Source organism: Quercus lobata, chromosome 2, assembly GCF_001633185.2.
Source record: "Quercus lobata isolate SW786 chromosome 2, ValleyOak3.0 Primary Assembly, whole genome shotgun sequence".
In the NCBI taxonomy this organism is placed as follows: Eukaryota; Viridiplantae; Streptophyta; class Magnoliopsida; order Fagales; family Fagaceae; genus Quercus; species Quercus lobata.
Window position 1 is genome coordinate 52,993,626 of NC_044905.1, and position 22,573 is coordinate 53,016,198.

Consider the following 22,573-nt stretch of genomic DNA (forward strand, 5'->3'; position numbering starts at 1 on the left):
AAATTCATTTGAAATAAATTTTTTATGATTTTTAATACCTATTTACAATATTCATTTTGTTGTATAATATTTATGTTTTTTCATAATATTGTAGAATACTTTGAAACTCAATTTTCTTATTTCATGTTATATATATATATATATATATATATATATATATATATATATATAATATTTGGTTATAGAATTGGTTTCCGAATATTTAGTGGAATTGCTTTACTACTCTAAATTTCTAAGATTGGAACACTCAATTTTTTCGACATTTCTAGGAGACTAACATATTATAATATTTGTAGACTTAATTTATTAAATTGATTAAAGGATTTAGAATTTTGAAATTTATAAATTTAAATTCAAAGCATAAAATACTTTCATATCCTAAAATTACAAATTTTTGAGCAACCTTCCAAACACTTCCTCAACTACTCCATTTTCACAACAAAATACTAAGCCCCAAATTTGAAACACCAATTTCATTATCTCAATGAAGAGAAATCTTTTGTAAGTACCGGCATAAAGAGAATGTAATAAAATAAAGAAAAATTAATTAAAAATTTTCCATTTATCAAGATTTAATTGACGTTAGCTAGGCTTCCACACACAAAAAACAAACAAACAAACAATCCACAAAAAAACACTCTAAAATCATCATTGAATTTTACTTTTATCGTCTTCTGGATATAGTAGTAAAAAAACAACAAAGAAACCTATAAATTATGAGTTCTAAAACATAATAATAATAATAATAAACTAATCTCATCAATAATCAATTAGAAAGTTCCTTTCTATTTTTCTTTATTTCTAAAAAAAAATACATTTATGGTTTCTCCACACCAAACACCCAAAGCCAATCACAACTTTTACAAAACCCACAATGTCTGACCTCAACATCAAAACCATAAGCAATCGCCACTCAATAAAAAGCACAAGCCCTTTTCATTGGTCATAGCCAACTCATACGGGTTAAGATCATATGGGAGTTAGGGGTGTTACTGAAAAGTTGAAGATAAATGACATCATTCTTGGTTGGGATGTATTTAAGATGAGATGGTATGAAGGGTTGTAAGCAAGTATATATATAAAGGAGTAGAAGTGTAATAGGTTTGCCTTGAAACATTGAACCAAAGGAACAAAGAGTCTTACAAAGAATCTTTATACTTTAATTGGAAGCCTTAAAACATTGAACCAAAGAAACAAAAAGTCTCTATTTTTTTGTTCTTATCCTGTGGCTTAAGAGTATTTCAATTTTCTTTTCAAAGAGTATGCCACATGGTAAAACCTTATGCTCTCCCGCATGAAGTCTTTACTTTTATATATATATATATGGGAAATTATTGTGTACTCCCGGAGTACCATAAATGCGTACTTCCTCCTCTCACATGAATGGTGGGTCCCACTAATTAAATTCATGGTGGGACCCACCATTCATGTGAGAAGGGGGAGTACGCATTTATGCTACTCCGAGAGTACCTAATAATTTTCCTATATATATATTGATTTATTGCGACCTCTTTAAACATTTAGAAAGAGAGAGAGAGAGAGAATATTGTGCCAAATCCCACCATGAATTTAATTAGTCAAATTTATCATGAACGAGAGAAGAGGAAGTATTAGATCATTGTAATCCAGAGTATACATACACACACATATAATGATAATCTCGAAACAATACCCTAATATTGGGAATTGCGCAAGTACTTCACTAATTTAATTAGTATAAAGTTTTTACCCAAAAACATTATTTCAGCTAAAAATTGAAAACTAACAAAGTTAGAGAGAAAAACTGACAATCTCTCACTCACAAGTTTTTTTTTTTTTAATTGAAAAAAGGAGGATCACAAGTGTGGTCACTATCCCCACACCACTCAAACCCACAACCTCTGGATGTACTCACAAGTAAGACTTTGCTAATATTGGTGGAGATTAAGCACAAGAGATCCTGTGCAATAGCACACTGCACACCCACGTGAAATGTAAAAGTTAATAGGGTAAAAAAACAAATAAAACAAACAATACAATTAACTCTTACATTGCGGTCTGCCGTTTATTCTAAAAAAAAACTCTTACATCGTGGTGTGATAATAGCACTAGATCCAAATCCAAGAGATCCATACCACAGATCTCAGCCTTATCAGGCACTTCCTTTTCTATCTTCAACCAATTGTTATGCAATTTGATTTAGAAAAATGACTTGTTCCAGAGTTTTCATGATATATTTGTTAATTTGCTGTGGTTTTGGAGTTAGTATTTGAATTGTAGGCAAGGGTAAGAGATAATCCTTTTTTAAAAATTGCGACAGAGAGGAAATTGTTAGGTAGTCATGTTAGAGATACCTTTATGAATTTATTAGTCAGTTTTAGCTTAATTCTTCAAAATAACAATGTATATCTATATTATTTAAAAAACAATGCATATTTTTGGATTTTGAAGCTGCTTTCATTAAATGATAGGCTTTATAGAATTGAGATTGGAGAAAAATGGTAAAGCCGTGTTTCCTTCTATTCAAGTGACTGAGTCTACTCTCACTTGCTCACAATGTGCATTTTTCTGAACCTTTTGTAGCCACTCTTGGCCTAGCCACTACATTCACAATTTTGAGGCCCCTGTTAAATTTTATAAATTGTAGTGTGAATTTTACTTCCTGAGCTGTAATTAGCTGAATCCTTTTATGAAAATATCTGGTATCATATCTGTTTCTAGTAACTTATGAAGGGAAGAGTTGCTGTTGGATGAGTAATCTACTCACTCTTTCAAAAACAAAACAAAAAAAGTCACACATTAGCATTAGCATTCCTGGAAAAATACAACTTATTAGGACATCCTGGTGATGTCGTAGGGGGAAGTGGAACAGTGGTATTGGGTATAAAAATAAAAAAAAGTTACAAAACCATTATTCATTGATCCGCCCCTTTTAGCTGATTGGTCCGTGCTTGTGTTATTTTCCCTCCATGGATAGCTTTATTTACCGCACCTGCTAAAGATGGGGGCATCAAAGTCCTGCAATCAATCAGAAATTAGAGTAGTAGAGGAAGCCATTATAAAAGCCTTTATTAGCCGCAACATCATTAACAACCTTGAAATCAATTGTGATTTCTGAAGTATAGATAGCAAGCGGAATCATGTTTTGCTACGCCTAAAGGTTCGGTTGGACGCAATAGACGCAACACCAATATTTTTAGAGAAATCACAAATCAATTGTCCCATTTCAAATTTTTTATTCAACTATAAGAGATTTACCAATTCAACTAACTGAAACTCAAAAATCCATTGCTTTTTCATTAAGAATTAAACCATTATATTTATTTATAGCCTTTATTATGCTTTTATGTTCAGTCTGTATAATTTATATATGTATATATAGGAAGTCATGATACAAATTCCTTCATTGTCCACTAAAATCCAATTACTTAGTTGCTATTGATGGCAAAATCCATTTTGCAATAATATAATTAAATAGCCACAGCAAGATCCAAAAAAAAAAAAAAAAAAAGATTACCCACCTTCTTGGCATCACATCTCTAAACCATTCCTAATTCTTGTCTACCACATATATTTCTTGATTCATCAACTGCTGCATTGAAATTGCATAAAAGGGCTTCGACAATGGTGACCTTCGAGCAAGAAATTCTTGTGAAACATGTTTCATTGTGGGGCGAGATTTAGGATTGGAACGTAGGCATGCCAATGCTAGCGTTACAACTAAAACCACACTCTAAGCAATATTTTGGTTTATATGAGGTGAGAGGCGTGGGTCTAAGACATCTTTCAGCATCATATCTCCAGCAAATGATGATACTAATGAGGAAATAAGCTCTCCCGGATGCCTTCCCATAATTGTTTCTAGCACCACCACACCAAAGCTATAGACATCACATTTTTCGTTCACAACCATGGTGTAGGCCAATTCTAAAACATAACACAAAAAAGTGTGAGCACAACTAAACTACTTGAAAGTTGTAAGTAACCTCTTAGGAATATCCTACTATAGTATGACAATTAGGCATCCACTAAGGAACATGTCACCAATTTGATATTTCTAATAAATATTTGAGCATATGATCATTAATTAATCTATTTTTTTTTAATAGAGTGTGAGTTTGCGCATATAGAAACAAAATATTCACCTGGTGCTATATATCCATAGGTGCCAGCGAGCGTGGTTAAATTGGAGGAATCAGGACTTAGGATTCTAGCTATGCCAAAATCTGCAACAAAAGCCTGCAATTCCGAGTTCAATAAAATGTTGTTGGTAGTCACATCACGATGGACAATCGTTGGGATGCAATCATGATGCAAGTACGATAAAGCATGTGCTACTTCTTTAATGATGTTCACCCGCTTCTTCCAATTTAATTCCTTAGCTTCAACATCATTGCTTAGGACAATAAATAAGCTTCCTCTTTCCATGTATTGATAAACTAGAAACATGCATCGTTTGTGTAGACAAAACCCGTAAAGCTTCACAATGTTACGGTGACGAATTTGAGACAAGACTTTGGCTTCATTCTTGAAACTCTTGTCAAAAGCTGGATCTTCAACTTCTAAACGGTGAAGTTTTTTTAGGGCAACCACTTTTCCACTAGGTAAATTTGCTTTGTAAACACTACCATAACCCCTAGTTCCAATGCAATATCTGATGTCAAAATCCTCAGTTGCATTAATGATGTCTTCATATGCAATATTTCCGTCATAATTCCATATTGAGAATAAATCTCCATTCCTTGGTGGTTTAGACTCATGTTGAGCGTTCCTAGTTACCTTACGGCGTCGGCAATAGAGGAACACAACTACAAGTAATAAGAGTAATAAGAGGCTAAGTGTAATGGAGACGAGAAGAATGATTGTGACTTTCTTAATCTTTGTGGAGCCAATAATGGTTGAGGGAGATTCGGCAGGGGGATATTCAAAGTAATCGTAAGGAGAGGGATCGTAAGGAGAGGGAGGAGGACTTGGGGGTGATTCAAAGTAATCGAAAGTAAAGTTTCCATCTTCCATTCCAAGTCCTCTAGGAAAGGGAGGAAACTATTAGTCTTCCTTATGTGAGTCTCGAATGGATATATATATATATATATATATATAATTGTAGGTGTTAACTTTGCATATTATGTCATTTGATATGATTTGCTTCACCGTGTCATCTCTTTATCAACCTTCAACCCTCGTGTTTGGAATGAACCTAACTCGTTGCCCATTGGATGCATCCCTCATGGTTGTATTCTCCCCTCTAGAAGGACAAGATGACTCTATCGACACGCACAAGTTGAGTTATAGGGCCTATTAATTCAATTGAGTTGAGTTGAGTTTACCTTGATGAAGAAAAATACCATAGTCAAGTTAACTCAACCAGTCACAATTCAAATTTAATTTTGAGTGCTTTACAAGATGAGCTTAAGCAAGATATACATTAAAGAATCACTAATCACCATCCGCAATTTTTGACGGAGACTAACAGAGGGTCGAATTAAATAAAGTTGAACTTAAAAATTTGAATTAAACGAACATGAAGATATATGACTAAATTGAATTTTAATCAAATTAGCTAACCCGTGCAATGCATAGGAATAGCCACTGAATAATTTTCAAGAAAAAAAAAATCATTACTTTTTAGTTATAGTAATAAGAAAAAATGCATGAAATTTATAAATTAAAAAAAAGGATATTGAAAGAAATAGCACAAAGTTTTATTAGGTAGGCAAAAGAAAGGTTTCTTGCGACTTCTTTATTTGTTCTTTATCTCTTAAAGAGCAGTAGCGCCATGTAGCAAGTTTGGTCACCAAATAGCACTTTAGCTTCAAGCAACTTGTGTTTTAAGCGACTTTTTTTTTGTTGAGAAAACTAAAGCCCCGTTTGGTAGAGTTGTTAAACAACTCATTTTCAGTATTTAAACAATATTATACGCATTTCTACACACTTTTTCACCCACAAGTATTTCAAAAAAACTCAAGCAACATTACTCAAACTCCTCTACCAAACGAGCCCTAAGTATCTTTAAAACACACACGCGGGGAGAGGGGAAAATGTCTTAAATAAAAGAAATTTTTTAAGTGACTTTAAAAACAATGTTTTTAGTAATGGTCTTATACTACACACACACACGTGTGATTGTATGATTTTGTGGTAAATCTTAAACCACCAAAACACATGTTTTAACACTTTAGGATAATCACTTAATAAATGATTAAGTCTAACCAACACCAAAGTAATAGCCCTTTTTAAAACTTGTATGAATACACAGATAATAACTGATGTTTTGTTGAAATAGACCAATACATCCATTTGGTGACAAGAACTGACCCTGTAAGTAAAAGTGAATAAAAATACCTCTTTGTCACTTTTACGAATCATATAAACATACAAATTGTGCCTACTCTGTTGATCTCCTGGGAGCATCACCTTTTCCATTTGCAGGAGTAACAACTGCAAGAGTAACAAAACCGCCCAGTACAACTATCAAAATACCCAAAGAGTTGACAAGCAAAGCCTCCGTTGAATATCGTGATATCACTTTATTGGTTTGAAGAAATGTAACCTTCTCCAAAATACCAGTAGCAGTGGTAACAACAGCAAGGGCATATATATAAACTCCAAAGAACACATGCCACGGTAGCAGTGCTGCTCTGCTATTTCTTGAGCCACCGGGATACCAAAAAGTTGCAAATCCAGCAGCCCACTAAGGAAAAGAAATAATCAAAGGAAATAAGATTATTCTGATTGCAGAAGCTAAGTTCGCAAGAAAAATAGTATACTGGTAATGAAAAAGAGGTCAGAACTCAATATCATGGAAAAAGACCTGAATGCCAAAGAGAAAAAGGCAAGCTAAGCCCAGCCATGAATGCAGGCTGTAAAAATTGTCGATCCCCTTATCATTGTGGAACTTTAGAGCAGCCCATACACCAATAATGCTTAAACAGAGAGCAATGAATTGTAATGCGAGATGAACTAATTTTTTGAAGCTTTTTGTTCCTGAAACTGTCTTGTATGCAAGCATGGCTGCAAAAATCCATACAAAACATTTAAACCAAGAGAAGTCTTAGAAAATCAACATTACAGAAGTGTTTCCTTTCAGAAACCATATTTAGTTCATGTCTTCACACATTTAACAATGCCTACTTTTGACCAAAAACAATATTCTAGTTAATTGCCACTTCAGTACTTGTCTAAGGCCAGCAAGCAAGACAGAGACTAAATAGAACTTGTCCTGTTCTTCAGCAGAAAAATAAAACATATGGAAATGCACCAAAGCACAAGATGCAAGAAGAATTACAAGCTGCTCTCAGAGAGGGAGAGAGAAAGAGAATATCTATCTACACTATCAAACATGAACAATCATTCAATCATTTAATTTAACAAATTCTTATTAACTCAAATAATCAACTAGGAAAGCATGAGAATCAAAATCTGGGACATTATTACTTATATGGTAACTTAATAAATAAATAAAAAGGCCAAAATGCAAAATTGACCCTTTAAGTTTCACCTTTTGTCATTTTAGTCCTTTGAGTTTTGTCACTTCAGTCCTCTAAGTTTTAAGTATAGTCAATTCAATCTTCCATTAGTCTTCTATTAAGTATTGCCATCTACTTACCAAAATGATGCCGTTTTGGATTTTTTTTTTAATTTCTTAATTTCAAAAAACTGAAAAACGTTATTTAAAAAAGTTAAATTAAAAAAAAAAAAAAAAAAAAAAAAAACCCCTAAAGGTCTCAGGGGAACGACGTTGTTCCCCTAGCCCACTGAATATCAAAAATCATCCCCATCCCCACCCCCACTGATACCCTAGCAGTCCATGACCTGAGAAATTTGAGGGACTGAGGGAGAAAGAAAGAGGGGGAAAGAGAGCAGTGTAGGTGACACAGACCATGCTGTAAACATCAAAATAACAAAGATTGCAATTATAGAGAGCAATGTAGGTGATTCATCACAATGTTAGAGATCCAGCCAGCATGCTCTAAATCCAAGCTAGCCGTGCTCTGTATTCTGTAGGATGAAAGCTCCTAAAGCCCAATCAAGTGGAATATTTCCCACCTGATTAGCAACCCCAATCCTGGTCAACCAAAACTCCAATCAATATGATTCAACTTACTGCAAACATACAACCATATGTACACAAATGAACACAAATGGGTCATTAAAGGAGCCTAATCTGCCCAGTGGTAAAACCAGGAAAGCATCGGTGGGGTGGGGATGATTTTTGATATTCAGTGGGCCAGGGGAATGATGTCGTTCCATTGAGCCCTTTAGTTTATATATATATATATATATATATATATATATATATATATAACGTTTTTCAATTTTTTGAAATTAAGAAATTTATAAAATTAAAAAAAAAAACATCCAAAACGGCATCATTTTGGTAAGTAGACAGCAACACTTAACAGAAGACTAATGGAGGACTGAATTGACTATACTTAAAACTTAGAGGACTGAAATGACAAAATGTGAAACTTAAAAGGTCTATTTTGCATTTTGGCCTTAAAAAAATTACTCAAATTGACTATTAGGCAGGGATTAACAGTTGGTTTCAAATTTGATCTAAGGAAGCCAAATCAAGGAGATATTTCAATGAACAAGCACTATATGTTGTGTTTTGTGTGGACTGCATGTCTTGCAGGCTAATATGTTTATGTAAATATTTCTTTAAGCCTCTGTAAAAATAAAATTTCTTTTGTCATTTCCAAAGGCTGCATTAAGGAAAAATGGAAAATAGAGTTGCTCACAGTAATCTACCGTCTCATATTCTGCAAACACATCAAAGTGAAGCATATTCATACTACCAATCATTACAACTATAACTCAGCATCCAACAATAACAATATCATCTTCTTCTCGTAGTCTAGATATTTACAGATAAAGATAGTTACCTATCTATAAGTTACATAACTAAATAAGGCCATGAACTTGAAAACCAATATGTCAACAGAACACAAGAAGAACAGCATTCTCTACATCCATGTACAGAGAAAGGAAGAAATTACATCTCAATTTACAGTCTCTCTTTATTCAGAGACAAAGCAAAGTCACACATTTTCACCCTAGATGATAAAAACAACCTCCATCTAGCAACACATACTAATCAGAAAATATCAGTTTCTGTTAGAACCAACCGGAGAATATTAACATATTGGGAAAAATATATCACAATGTTGTATTAGTCAGTTATAAATGCACTAGTGAATCTTGAACCCATGAAAACGCCCACTCCACTTCATCCTAATTGAGAGAAGTGTCCTCTAAACTAGAGCACATTTCTTAACTTTACCAAAGCATGTTCAACCTGTAGGTCCCTAATGTGGATGGCAATCCCAGTTAGGGAGGGTGGTGATAATAATTGCCAAGCAGCATGTCTGCAGAAAGAATAATGGGTTTATGAAACAAATGAGAGTCCATCTATTTATAGACTCTCTGTGACAGTTACAATGGCAGAGGGGGGATTTGAACCCCGAAAGTCTCCATCGAAAACACTAGGAGGTGCCAGTAGAGCTACAAGGCTCTTGACATTTATAGACTCTGTTATACCTCTTGATGGTAGACATGAAAAGATATATCTTATCTAAAAGATACAATCGTTTAATAAAACACTGATTGAATAATTCATACCGATATGCTTATGAAGCAACACCATCCACCAAGTGGGTGTCATTGTACATGCCAGGGCGAACCATATTATGGCGTGATCACCCATCACAATTCACAACCATACACCAACAAAAACATCACTATAGTATGAAGGCCAATAATCAATTCAATGCAATTGAAATTACACGATAGAAGCACGGTACTCTTTCTCGAGAAAAAATGTACCATACATAATAATACATCAACTCTGTTTGAAACAGCTATAGAATACAAATACAACATGGAAAATATCTCAAAACAAGTTATAAGCAAGTTAAAATCAACCAAAGAATACATTCAAAACAAACAATTTATTGCTAACAGGCAAGTTAAACAAACAAACACAAAAGGGCAATTAGAATTCACCTTCGCCATTTAAAAGTATGAGCCCAATCACCATTAGAACAGGATGGACCTACAAAATCACATCACAAACAATTAACTTTTACCAAACCAACCCAAAAAATAAAATAAAAATAAAAACCCATCAAAACCCAAAATTTAATAAAAAAGAAAAAGAATAAGAGAGAGGGTACGTTGAAAATGAGGTCCTTGTTATCGGAGATAAGAGCCAAGCCTCCTCTGTAATGGAGGTTCCACGTCAGCACAAGAAGGGCTACTATCACACCGATCACTCTTATTATTGGGAAGATTGGGAACCGGACCACTGGAACCGCCATTTTTCCTTTATAACCGTAGAGATAGAGAGAATAAGAAGAAGAAGAAGAAGCAGAGTAGTTTTAACGGCGAGATCTAATGGGTGGTATTGTGGTAACAAAATGAGAGGAGCATTACGTGGGGCGGGGTTTTTCTGGTTTTGGAATTTGGATATTTATGAAGTGAATCGGAGAAGATGGTAATTGGAGTTTCAAAGCTTTAACGGCAAGACTGATAGATTGATTAATGTCAGTAAAGTACACGGAATAGTCAAAACACCATCTTGGCTTTTCTCTTTCTATTGGTTCATCTGGTTGACCTTCAAATCTTATTAGCCCAAAAATAAATATATAGTAATCTTTTTTTTTTTTTTTTTTAGAAACAATAATCTATGATTTATGGTTTATCTAATTGATTTGATCGTTTATGGAATAAATTTTGAAAAAATTATGGTTGTTGGGTTTGTTTGTTAAAAGGATTATAGAAAAATGTTTCAAAAAGAAAAATAAAGGATAAAGTTTTACTCTAAATTAATTTCTAAGACCAAAATAAAAAAAAAATCATAAAAAAGGACAAAAAATTAGGGTCTTGGTTTGAAGTAGGTTTGAAGTAGGTTCTTAATCCCAATTTTTGGTCGGGAGTGACAACATGAAATTGGTTCGCTTTTTTATGAAATATATATTTACTTAAGGTGTATGTAGTGTTTATCTAACTACTAAAAAAAAAGTTTTCATTCATAAGTGAAATTTTGAACTTGAAAAAAATTTATTAAAAAAAAAATGCATATTCATGCTTTAATTTTTAAAGACAAATATTATGAATATGCTATAATTTTTTTTGTTTTTCTTACATTAAAATATGACTTAATATACACATGAATGATTTTTTATATTTCATAGTGGTCATAAATATAGATGTATATTCATGTGCACATATTTATGTGTATAAACTATTTCTCTTTAAGTCAAATCAAAACTCTTTTATATTTGGTATTGGTCATAAATATAGATGTATGTTCATGTGCACGTATTTATATATGTATAAACTATGTCTTCTTAAGTCAAATCCAAACTCCACCACTCCTACATATATTTTGATCAAAGGACCTATTAAGTCATTTTAAAATATGACATCTATATTAAATAGATAATGCAACTGAATATATATATTGGGGGGGGGGGGTATCATGTAATAAACTGAATTAATTTTCTTCCGAGCAAGAGACTAAGAGTGTGAAATATTATTAAAATAAAAATAAATAAACTCTTTAAGAAAAATTGAAAACAATGAACATATCCAAATAAATAAATAAATAAATAAATCCTTCTCAATCTCAAAAACTATTCCAAATAAGTTTTGTGTGGACAAACGCTCACACAAATTTTCACACTTGCTAATATATAGGTGTAAGATATAGAAGGAAAAAAAAATTCTCAATCTCTCTCGCAAGTCAGAGGTTATATTTGGGAATCCAATGGAGGCTAGCTACACGGTGACAATAAATGAAGAACGGAAAATAGATTGAGGCTTTCCTGCAAAGTAGTTCGACTTCGACAGCATTTTTAAGAGAATTTTCTGACTTAGATTCCACCAGTGCTTAGATCAGGAGAAAAAAAAATATTTTATTTAGGAATTGAAGGATTTGGAAAGAGGAAGTAAAAACTTGGAATTATTGAGGTTTTTATTAGAGATCATGCATTTTCGAGGCTAAAAATTTCACGACTTAGAATTTGGAATGAATAGAAATGAAGTTATGGTTCGTGTATTTCAAACAGAAATAGAACTTATTAGACTTCCTATTTCACAACAAGAAACTGCACAACTTGCGATAAAGAAGCTCTCCTATTTCAAACAGAAATTGAATGTTTAGGCAAAAAGGATCATGTTCATGTATAAGACAATGTAGCTAATTATATATACTTCTATCTAATTATATATTTTTATTCTATTACAAAAGTGAGATTTTGTTACTTTCTTTGCTAATATTTAAAAAGTATTGTGAGAATTTTTTATTAAAAAATCATGTGTATACCACAAGATAGAAAGAGAGGAATCTATGATGACGACTTGGAGAAGGTGTGGGTGATGTGTCATGAAGTGGAGTTAATATATGAAGAGATCATGAAATTATTCAAACAAAATCTAGATTCAAAATAATTTTCCTCTAAAATAATACATGTTATTGCATTTTGTCAATACATAAGCGTTACCATATGCTATTTCCCACCACAAGAGCACTGAGATCAATGGTACCAAGCCACAGACCACGGCACGAGAGGGCTATCTTGGATTTGCAAGCCCAAATTAACAAGAAGTTACGCAAGAAGTCACGCATAGCCAACTGCTTTTTTTTTCTTTTTTTTTGCAAACAGATATGCATAAACTACTAAACAAAAACAAAAACTGTTTGTTTTGTTGCGAAAAAAACATGCATAAACTACTAAACAAACATGCGAAAAAAACATGCATAAATCTGCCTTTGTTTTTGGGAACTTGAGAATTGCCTTTGCTTTGTTGCGGCTCACGGTATCACCCCATTGCTAACTGCATCAGTGCATTGCATGTCAACTAGTATCAAAATTAAATTTGGCCACACTGGATGTGAAGTTAAAAGCCACAACCGTGGTTCAATATTTTGAAGATAAAAAAAAAAAAAAGGATTTAGGCTATACGTTTGTTTTGCTAAAGCTTAGGAGCTTAGGGGCATAGGATGCTGGTAAAGAAAAGGTAAAGCATATTGTAAATGGGACCGACACTTCCAAAGAAACTTGTGAACGCTCATGAAGTTTATCATATTCACTCCAGAGGCCGAACAAACAAATGAAAGTTTAAAGTTGAAAAGAATTTCAGAGAGGAATAACTTGTCCTGTAGGTACCCTTTAGGTAAGTTTTGGAACCAAAATGAAGGTGGCTGGCCCAATACGAATACCCAGGAGTGAATTCTAGTAATGCAATGACAGGAGGGTTCATTTATATGCTTCAATAACAGCTGCTTGACCTGAAATATTCTTTTTCCCATGCAATAAGACCAAGAAAAAGTTGAATTACAACAATTGATTTGCATAAGGCATAGGTCTGCTTTGTTGACACTGCAATAGAAAATCCCTCCTGTCTCAGGGTTTACTTATTTTTAGCACAATCACAGGTAAGCTGTAAGCAGCATAATCATACAAACACAGCCCTTCTTAAGACTCTTGAGTAGATGGGCACACTAATGGACTTAAGGTTAGTTCTAAAAGATACTGTGAGAAGCCAGTGCTTACTAGGTGTCACGGCTTGAATAAATATATCCCCGACCCCTCCCAACATTGCCATAGCCCCTTCCGTAGTAACCACCGCGTGATCGGCCACCTCGACCAGCTCCACGGCCCCCTCGATTACCCCAATGCCTTGGCATATAGCCAAATGTCTGCATGATCATCGTCAGCAAAGGAAATTTAAATAAATAATACCAAACCCTGGATGCTGACAAAGAAAGCAGCAGATCCAACCAACATTGAAAAATACTCTAATATGAAATTAATTTCTTAAATTAAAAAAATAAAATAAAATCCTTTCACATGGGGAAATGGAAAGGTAAAAAATACCTCAGAATCTTTTCTCAGTTGTTCAGAAAATTTGGTCCTCCCATTACGTGATCCACGATCAAGAGCATCACAAGACAAGGAATCGAAAAAGTCATCCTTGACATAAACAGGCTGAAGAACAAGTAGAAACAATCGCCAACTATAAATAACTGGGCTTTGCATTTTACTTTTATTTTTTTAGAGAGAGTTTGAGAGTACTTGGATCACATTACCTTGGCCTCATTATTTGTCTCTCCACCATTATCTTCATCTTCCAAATTATCTGCATCTTCTTGAGCTTTATTACTTTTACCAAGATCACCCCAAACTTCGTCCTTGTTGAATTTCTCATTCATTGCTGTAAAATCAAACTCCTCTGTAAATCTAGTCACAGGACGTGAAATCTGCAAGACCAAAATTTCAACTAGTCAAAAGCTATGCAAAATAAACAACTTGCAATATTTGTGGGACCAAACAACTAATCCAGTCCAAAAGTGCGGTGCCCTAAAATAAAAGGTGCATTGTCCTACAGAGGCAAAGAGGTTTAAGTTTGTCTATGTGCATACCACCTGTGTATGTGAGAGTTACAAAACCATCAGCGCAGTTCAAAATTCAGTCAGTTATTATAAATTCATGTTCACAAATACATAGATCAAACCATCATTAATGACTCAAAGTTAGATAAATATGTTATAATGTTATAAATACTGGCGCTTTTTTGAAACTTCTGAACTAAAACATATGATTTTGGATAACTCAACTTAATTCATTCGAATAATTTCTTTAATTGGCAAGTTACACATGCATCCAATGGGTTATGGAGGTAGGAAATACCATTTGAGCTAGAGTTCATTGGTAATTAGTTCATCTACATGCTACCAGTTGAATCAGGCAATATTTCTCGATTCACCTAAAAACAGGTAATATCATATATATTCTTTCAAACTTCAAGTTAACACATTAGAAATCAGCAAATGGTAAAAACCAAAACTTTCATGTGTTTTTGAGCATCCCAAAAATTCTCGTGCACAATTTACTTGTGTAATTGTGCAACCAAGTGTATATGAAATTTAATTAGACATGAAATGAATGGTCTATTTACTCAAAACTTTTTGGCTGGCAAAATGAGTGACTAGAAACTGAGAGCTCAGTGCAACTGCTTCTGTTCAAAACAGAAACAATGGATGACAAAGGAACCCAGTAAGACCAAGTTTTTTCAGTTTACATGCAACCTTGAGCATTAGTTCAAGGAAGATTCTTGTGCATCAATTTACCAGTCCTCTTGCTTTTTTTTCCCCTTCTCTTAATGAGACAATGGAGAACAAGTTAAAGATGTTGGTGACAAAAATTAGCTTTCTTAAATAGGAATAACGCATGACAAAGGGCACGTGTAACACCAATATTTGTCAGCTGATGCTTTGGGGTAGTGTCATATAGGCTTATAGCGGTATCAGGCAGGGGATGGGAATGGGATTGTTCATGGGATTCAGGGCTCTTGCTTGACCCCAGAACTTCAAAATAATATAAATAAGATTCACTAGACACTAGATAAGTACAATTCTCTCTCACACACAAACACAGATTCACAAGACAGAGTGAAGAAATGAATACATTTGATACCAAATATGATAATTAAGATACTACAACTAGTTAGTGATGATGACTTGTAGTTAATTTGAAGCATGCACGTGCTTCGGCAGCACTCTTTTCACAAACTTTTCTTGTGGTTTGCTTTTCAACTAGTTTCATACCGAATAAGAGAAACGCAGAAAAAAAGGTTGGAGAGAAATTTGAAGCATGCACATGCTTTGGCAGCACTTTTTCTGCAAACTTTCCATTTGGTTTGCTCTTCATTATGGAACACACAACTTCTATAAGGTTCAGATTATCTAAATTCTACAACATACAGCATCAAAGACAATCTGAAAACTGATAGAAAAGCAGCACATACCCCATTTCCTCTTCCTCTTTCACGTCCTCCTCTATTAGTATGATGATAGGTAGGAGCTCCACGTAGCTACATGGAAAGGGGGAGAATTGACAATAAAAAAGCACTTGTTAGACTGCATGTCATATTTTTTTAGCCGTGTATTAACTCCAAATTGACCACATGCAACCAAAATGTTGGATGGAATTCACATATCCACTTTCCTGAATATTCTTTGCTCCTAATGTAAACATAAACATCCCCCCTCTACTATCATTCTCCATAATCACAGTGCTTGGAAAATTTTACCTAAATAACCATGACTAGGAATCATGCCTATGGACAATAAGCTAAAGTGCAGTGTCATAAAATGGGTTTACAGCCTTACACAGACATTCACATTGAATATCTGCTCAATAGTCAATGATGCATGTCATGTGCTGTTGCAGCAAGCAGATCAAGAAGGAACCTATTCAAATATTGCCCAAATCATTGTCTGCTATCCAGGGGCCCTATTTCTTTCTTTAAATATTTAGGTCAATCGTGACAATTTACTTTTAAGTAACACTTAAAGATGTGGAATAGATAAAATCCTAAGAACAGTAGACATACTATATTTAATTAATCCACCATTAAATTAGTTCATTCCCATTTTAATGCTGTTTCTACTCAATGTGAATAAGTTGATATCTCATGGGCTGTTTAGTTTTCTATTTGGGGTGTTCTTCTAGGGCTGAATTTCATAGCACTTTTTGTTAAGGGGGACTGCTTTGCTCTGCAATGTCATTCTAATTGCTCTAACTAATAAATTTCTTCTTTCCCTTTAAGAACTCCCCCCTCCCCCCCACCCCCCCAACTTCTCTCTCTCACCCTCTCTTGCCAAAATAAAATATAAAAATCTTCCAAGGCCAAAGGTGTGGCTAAAAAAAAGTATGAGTTATGGAAAGTTATCCAAGTTCATTAATTAAAGCAGGGATGGAAGATTTCTGCAATAAATTGTCAAATATTAGCAAAAATACCTTCTGTTCAGATGGCAAAGGCAAAGGCAATATAGGTTCTTGAACTTCTGCTGTTGATTGTGATAATTCTGGCGATAACACTTGCACAACCTCAACGTCCCTCTGAGCTGTTTGTAAAGGCTGAGATGAAACTGCAGTAGGACCAGGCTGCAAAAGCTGGCCTGGGGTTACCAAGGAGGGAGTTGCTCCCTCATTCAGAATTGAACTTGATGTTCCCGATACGGAGGTTACAGATTCAGACACACTTATAAATGGCATCACGGGACTAGGGACTGTTTTAGGCTTGTCAGGGACTGATGATAAAATGGCAGTTTTATCCAAAACAGTAGTCAATGGAGATACCAATGGCAAGCTGGTGCTCAGAGTAGCAGTAGAAAGAGATTGTGTAGAAGCCTTATTAGTAATCAAACTTGATGAATCTGAAACTATTGCAGAAGATGGAGCAGGAAGTATAGAAGACTGCAAATTCAGGGTGCCACTGCTAAGGGGTGGCAACAAAGGAGAGGGTGACTCAGACAAAGATGAAGCTGACAAGTTGGAAGCTCCAGAAGGCAAAGATGCACTCATAACAGGATATTGCATAGTCTGCTGCATGGAAGGTGCCATTGACAAGCCAGGTGGGGGTCGAAGCAAAGATTGCTGTTGGGCTGGAAACCCATTTGGGGACCCATAATATCCTTGCCAATACATTGGCATAGCAAGCCCAGTAACATTTGTGGTTGGAGGAGGAGGTGATGAACCCCATGACCCTAAACTTCCACTGGGTTGATATAAAGTTCCACTGGGTTGATATAAAGGAAGACTTCCTTGAAATGTCGGCCTAGGAAGACCCATTTGTGAAGCATGGGCACTAAGATCTGGAATAGAACCAGCACCAGGAGGAGGTAAACTGGTAGATGCTGTTGCTGCTTGAGGATAATGAGACTGCATGAGGAAAAAGATGAAGGTCAGTTAAGTAGAACTGCATCAAACATGGATACTCAGGCCTGAGAGATAACCAAATTAGAGTTATAGTAGCTCTTCCAATCTGGTGACATTTCACATTTCAAATGCAGCCTATTTTATTTGCTTTTACCTGTATAATTGCAGGATCATGGTGTATAGGTGCTGTCTGAACTGGTGGTGGTGGGGAAGATTTGACCTGCAAATCCTGTAACCAGATGCACAAAAGACTGCATTCTGAGACTATTCAACAACAATAATAGGCTGAGCTGAGATAAGTATGAACTGTATCATACAAAAATTTTCACTTGGAAAGGAAAATAAGACCAGTTTGCAATGCAGATAAACTTTCAATCTATATTGCTCGATCACAGATGTTCCTGGATGATGTCATTGCAATTCAGGCCAGAAATAAACTACTCCCTCCATCTCTAAACAATAGTCCTACTTGAAAATGCACTAAGGGGGTGTCCTAAAAGCTCCCCCCTACCATATTATTTTATTTTCCCAACATTATCCTTTATTTTAACATTGAAAAGGAAAAATATATAAAAATTATATTTTTTTGTAATAAATACAATTGACAAAGGCTATTATGGGAAGTGTAAAATAATTCTATCCTTTCTAGAAATGAACTATTAGTATTCAAAGTCTAATAAATATTCTAAAAATCAAAAACACTAATTTCACCAAAATTTAACTGCAGCAAACAATAATTAAAATCTGTAAAGGTGGGGGGATTCAGGTTTGCACAAAATGGTTTCCTGCAAACTAACTTTGGCTTTAATGTTGACACACATGGAAACTCTATCACTTGAGCTTTCTAGTTTCTTAATACATGTGGCCAACCCTAGTAAGTTTGTTGAGCATCCATAGCCAACCAAAAAGTTTTGAGACAAAGGCTTGGCTGTTATTGCTCTTCTTGTTCTTGTTGTTGTTGACATGCATGAAAGAAATTTGAGTCAATATAAGGCCCAATTTTTTTGATTGTCAAAGCAAAATTACCAAATATGTGCAAGTATCAATAAATGATTTGAAGCATAAAATACAATCTTTCACGTGTAATCTAGTTGACAATGCTATTGTTTCTTACCACAATTCTGGTTACAAGAATGATGAAGAATGAACAATTCCAACAAATAAGACACCACTCTTTCCAACCAAACATTTTACAACAATAAGAATAATGATATACGCAAGTTGTATAGCAATTATTTCATCTAAGTTTGAAGCTTTAGCATGTCTCCAACAGAGCCACTTAAAATCTGAGATGTGCAAGTATTAATAAATGTTTTGAAGAATAAATTACAATCTTGCGCATAAAGTCCAGTTGACAATGCAATTGTTGTTTACTACCATTCTGGTTGCCAGAATGGTGGAGAAAGGAACAATTCCTGCAAAAAAGGCATCACTCTTTCCAACCACACATGTTACAACAACAACAAAAACAATAACACTGATAATAATATATGCATGTTGTTTTGTAATTATTTCATCTTAGTCTGAAGCTTTAGCATGTCATCCCATAGAGCCACTTACAATCTAAATTTCAGACTCTACCCTGTAATCATAATCAACTTCCATAGCCTCAGTTGTTCACTAGCAAATAGCTATTGCTTTATCAATATGCAAAGCACATAAATTTCACTATCAATATTCTCCACACCTTGATGTCACTTCCTCGAAAGAGGATGTACTCGTAAACTTTATCACTTGGAAGAACTTGAGGACCATCCTTTTTTCGTCCTTCTGTTCCGAATGATCTCACTGCAAATTCAATGAATATAAATTGTAAAATGCAAATATGCTTCTTGAAAAACATAGCAGTTATTAAAAATTCCACATTTGGTGCATATTCTCTGCAAGCCGGCCTCACAAGCTACTGTATACCATATTTGGAGGGATAGGAATGAAAGGGTTCCCAACTGGATGGTAAAAAGTGAAGAGGTTTTGTTGAAGGCAATTAGCTTTAATGTCAGAGTCAGACTCTGTAGCAAGATCTAAGACGAATAATTCTCTTCAGAACCATGTTCTGTGCAGGCTGTCAAGGCTTCCTTATTCTATTTTGAGTTCATGTTTAGTCTGTCTCGCAGCACAATGCTGCATTTTCTGTGTTGAGTTATTAAGTTGCCTTGTTTTGCAAGTTGCTTTGTGTTCTCAGTTTTAGTTTGTGTGCAGCATGGATGCTAGTTTCTTTGTTTTTATGTACCTACTATGCAGGGTTCCTACTGGTTGAATAAATCTCTTATTCATCAAAAAAATATATATAAAAAATACACATTCCACATTTAACTCATCAATATACATATATACTTATAGAAAAACACTGCAATCTATATATCCATACAAAGCAACAAAAACCCATCATAGAACTTAAAACCCCCAACCACAAAACCCAAAATAACACAGACCCAGATAGCAAAATCCTCCATTTTTTCTTCAACATGTATAAATTATATGAAATTCATTTTAGACATACCATTTCTCAAGCCGATGCTGGATTCGTCAGTATTGATGTTAAAGAGAACGCCTTCATAGCGAATCTCGGACTTGGAAGTCAAGCTAATAAGGCTGCCGATATAAGAATCAGCGGACCCACTTGAAGATCTGGGAGCTTCTGCTGTTGTTGCTGCTGCTGATGCCATGGCCTTTGCTATGACTATGATTTAAGGTTTGGGTTTTCAATTTCTCGAGTAACAGAGAGAACAAAGGAAGCAAGAATATCACAACCCTACCCTACTGATTGGTATTCACTATTCAGGGCAAGTGGCCCAAACAGACCGCTTTCCTTTTTCTTTTTCTTTTTTTTCTTTTTATTTTTGGAAAAAATTGTTTTACTTTTTCCTTCTCTTTTTTTTTTTTTTTTTTTTAATATGTGTTGCCATTTGCCAATTACATGTGAATGAATAATTGATGGAAGAAAAACAATAAATAAGTGAATAATTATTAGGTCTGGGATACCAAGATGTTCATTTCTCTAAAACTCATTAAGTAGAAAAAGTTTGATTCCAAACATGTTTGAAGTCTTGCACTCCAACAACTAAATAAATGATATTAGACCCATTTAACCCAACTAACCAAGCAAATTGCGTATATTGCACATGAAGAGAAATTTGTCATCTTCTTATTGATAGTTGAAACCAAACGTTGTCTTGGTTGAGCACCTAACAATTTCCTTAAATGAATATGGAAATGAGCTTCCCCTAAACAACGAAAGAGATTCTTATGTGAACCCTCTCATAACATGTGAGTCTAAACATGAATACATGATGTGAAAGGAGATCTCGTAAGATCATCTAATAAGATACTCTTTCCTAAAAAAAAAAAACCTATGTCATAAACACAGTTCTAATAACAATTTTAGGATATTTTAACAACATATGAATAAACATATGATGATTCGAGAATATTGCACAAAGTACGTTTAAATTAATTTAATTAGAAAATAATTGAGGAGTAGACATTATAATGTTATAAGTTTAAATCCTATTGCAACTTTTTTTTTTTTTTTTAAGTTTCATTACACATTGAATCCTCAACATTTGCCCATATTTTCAAAATCCTCCTCATCCTTTAAAATGTTTCATTTTTGTCCTTATACTTTTAAGTTTATGTCAAAAATGACCCTTTTATTAACTCTTTATTATTATTATTATTATTATTAACTCTTGTTTTGATTTTCAATATTTCCAAATAGATATAAAAGAAGCAAATAAAGTATTTGAAAATTGTAATATTCACACATTGAATCCTCAACATTTGCCCATATTTTCAAAATCATCCTCATCCTTTAAAATGTTTCATTTTTGTCCTTATACTTTTAAGTTTATGTCAAAAATGACCCTTTTATTAACTCTTTATTATTATTATTATTATTATTATTATTATTATTATTATTATTAACTCTTGTTTTTATTTTCAATATTTCCAAATAGATATAAAAGAAGCAAATAAAGTATTTGAAAATTTTAATAATGAATCTCTTCCTCCCTTTATTTATATCAAAATCCATGGGATTTTGCTGAACAATTTGGACTCAAAATTAAAGTAAGAGTTAAGAGTAAGGACCTTTCTTACATAACTTTAAAGTATAAGGAATAAAAAGAAAACTTTTCAAAGAATAGTGACCATTTTGAAACGTGAGATAAAGTTTGAGGATTAAAATTGTAATTAAACAAAAAAAATTGACATTTCTCAAAACCCATTTGATTGAAAATCTTTATCAAATGTGGTTTTAGGAATTATGTTTTTATTTTTCTTTTAAAAGAATAATGTATTCTCTGTTCATTTAATTTGAAATGAAGAGTATTATTTTTTTCATGAATATTTATTTATTTTCTATGATTTTTTTTTATTGGTGTGTAAGTTATTCAAAGTCTAGAAATTTTAATTTTACTTTTTACTTTGATGTTATTAAGGAAGGAGTGGTACTTGTGCTAAAACTCATTAATAATGATTTTTTATGTATACATGACATCAAGTCATTTAAAATGCTATTTCTTACTTGTGAATTGTACATGATACAATCGTATCTACATTCTTAAATTCCCCAAAATTTTAATTATTACTCAAAATGTCTCTTCTAAGATTAAAAATAAATGGAGATGATTAAATACATGTGTATGAATCCATGACCCGAACATCATAAAATGAGTCTCAAGGTGATGACTGGCTAATATTCTTAAACCTTATATTAAAGATTTTATATTTAGACCCACCACTTGATATTTTTAAGGCACAGAAACAAGAAAATCAGTAAAATAAATAAAATACATCTTTATTCCATTAAGAATTTAAAATTACATGATAATAAAATGCATAATAGAAACTTACAAAACTTTTTC

General features: G+C 33.7%; 3 protein-coding genes across 3 annotated transcripts; all 3 read right to left on the reverse strand.

The window, feature by feature from the left end:
• Window positions 1-2,848: 2,848 nt before the first annotated feature.
• LOC115966291 (MDIS1-interacting receptor like kinase 2-like) lies at window positions 2,849-4,995 on the reverse strand. Its single transcript, XM_031085550.1, has 3 exons — window positions 4,125-4,995; window positions 3,501-3,906; window positions 2,849-2,997 (listed from the first exon to the last, which is right to left on the reverse strand). Exons 1-2 carry the CDS (start codon window positions 4,993-4,995, stop codon window positions 3,713-3,715), a joined length of 1,065 nt encoding a protein of 354 aa, XP_030941410.1. The 3' UTR covers window positions 2,849-2,997; window positions 3,501-3,712.
• Window positions 4,996-6,167: 1,172 nt separating this feature from the next.
• Window positions 6,168-10,546, reverse strand: LOC115975834 (probable transmembrane ascorbate ferrireductase 2). Its single transcript, XM_031096846.1, has 4 exons — window positions 10,155-10,546; window positions 9,985-10,033; window positions 6,791-6,990; window positions 6,168-6,670 (listed from the first exon to the last, which is right to left on the reverse strand). The coding sequence occupies exons 1-4, from the start codon at window positions 10,296-10,298 to the stop codon at window positions 6,365-6,367; spliced, it is 699 nt and encodes a 232-aa protein (XP_030952706.1). The 5' UTR covers window positions 10,299-10,546; the 3' UTR covers window positions 6,168-6,364.
• A 2,694-nt stretch (window positions 10,547-13,240) lies between these two features.
• Window positions 13,241-20,536, reverse strand: LOC115975835 (protein decapping 5-like). Its single transcript, XM_031096847.1, has 8 exons — window positions 20,209-20,536; window positions 19,396-19,496; window positions 17,863-17,937; window positions 16,788-17,711; window positions 15,793-15,858; window positions 14,075-14,245; window positions 13,863-13,973; window positions 13,241-13,684 (listed from the first exon to the last, which is right to left on the reverse strand). The coding sequence occupies exons 1-8, from the start codon at window positions 20,372-20,374 to the stop codon at window positions 13,538-13,540; spliced, it is 1,761 nt and encodes a 586-aa protein (XP_030952707.1). The 5' UTR covers window positions 20,375-20,536; the 3' UTR covers window positions 13,241-13,537.
• Window positions 20,537-22,573: the final 2,037 nt, after the last annotated feature.

Bases quoted from the DNA above. Each gene is read 5' to 3' on its own strand.
- LOC115966291 (XM_031085550.1), bottom strand. From the start codon at position 4,995: ATGGAAGATGGAAACTTTACTTTCGATTACTTTGAATCACCCCCAAGT. The intron at 3,907-4,124 runs GTGAATATTTTG...GTTATGTTTTAG, and splicing joins CTATGGATATATAGCACCAG to AATTGGCCTACACCATGGTT.
- LOC115975834 (XM_031096846.1), bottom strand. From the start codon at position 10,298: ATGGCGGTTCCAGTGGTCCGGTTCCCAATCTTCCCAATAATAAGAGTG. The intron at 10,034-10,154 runs GTACCCTCTCTC...GTGATTTTGTAG, and splicing joins ACAAGGACCTCATTTTCAAC to GTCCATCCTGTTCTAATGGT. The intron at 6,671-6,790 runs GTCTTTTTCCAT...TCTTTTCCTTAG, and splicing joins TTTTTCTCTTTGGCATTCAG to TGGGCTGCTGGATTTGCAAC.
- LOC115975835 (XM_031096847.1), bottom strand. From the start codon at position 20,374: ATGGCATCAGCAGCAGCAACAACAGCAGAAGCTCCCAGATCTTCAAGT. The intron at 19,497-20,208 runs GTATGTCTAAAA...TTGAATTTGCAG, and splicing joins CAGCATCGGCTTGAGAAATG to TGAGATCATTCGGAACAGAA. The intron at 13,974-14,074 runs GTAATGTGATCC...CTTGTTCTTCAG, and splicing joins AGACAAATAATGAGGCCAAG to CCTGTTTATGTCAAGGATGA.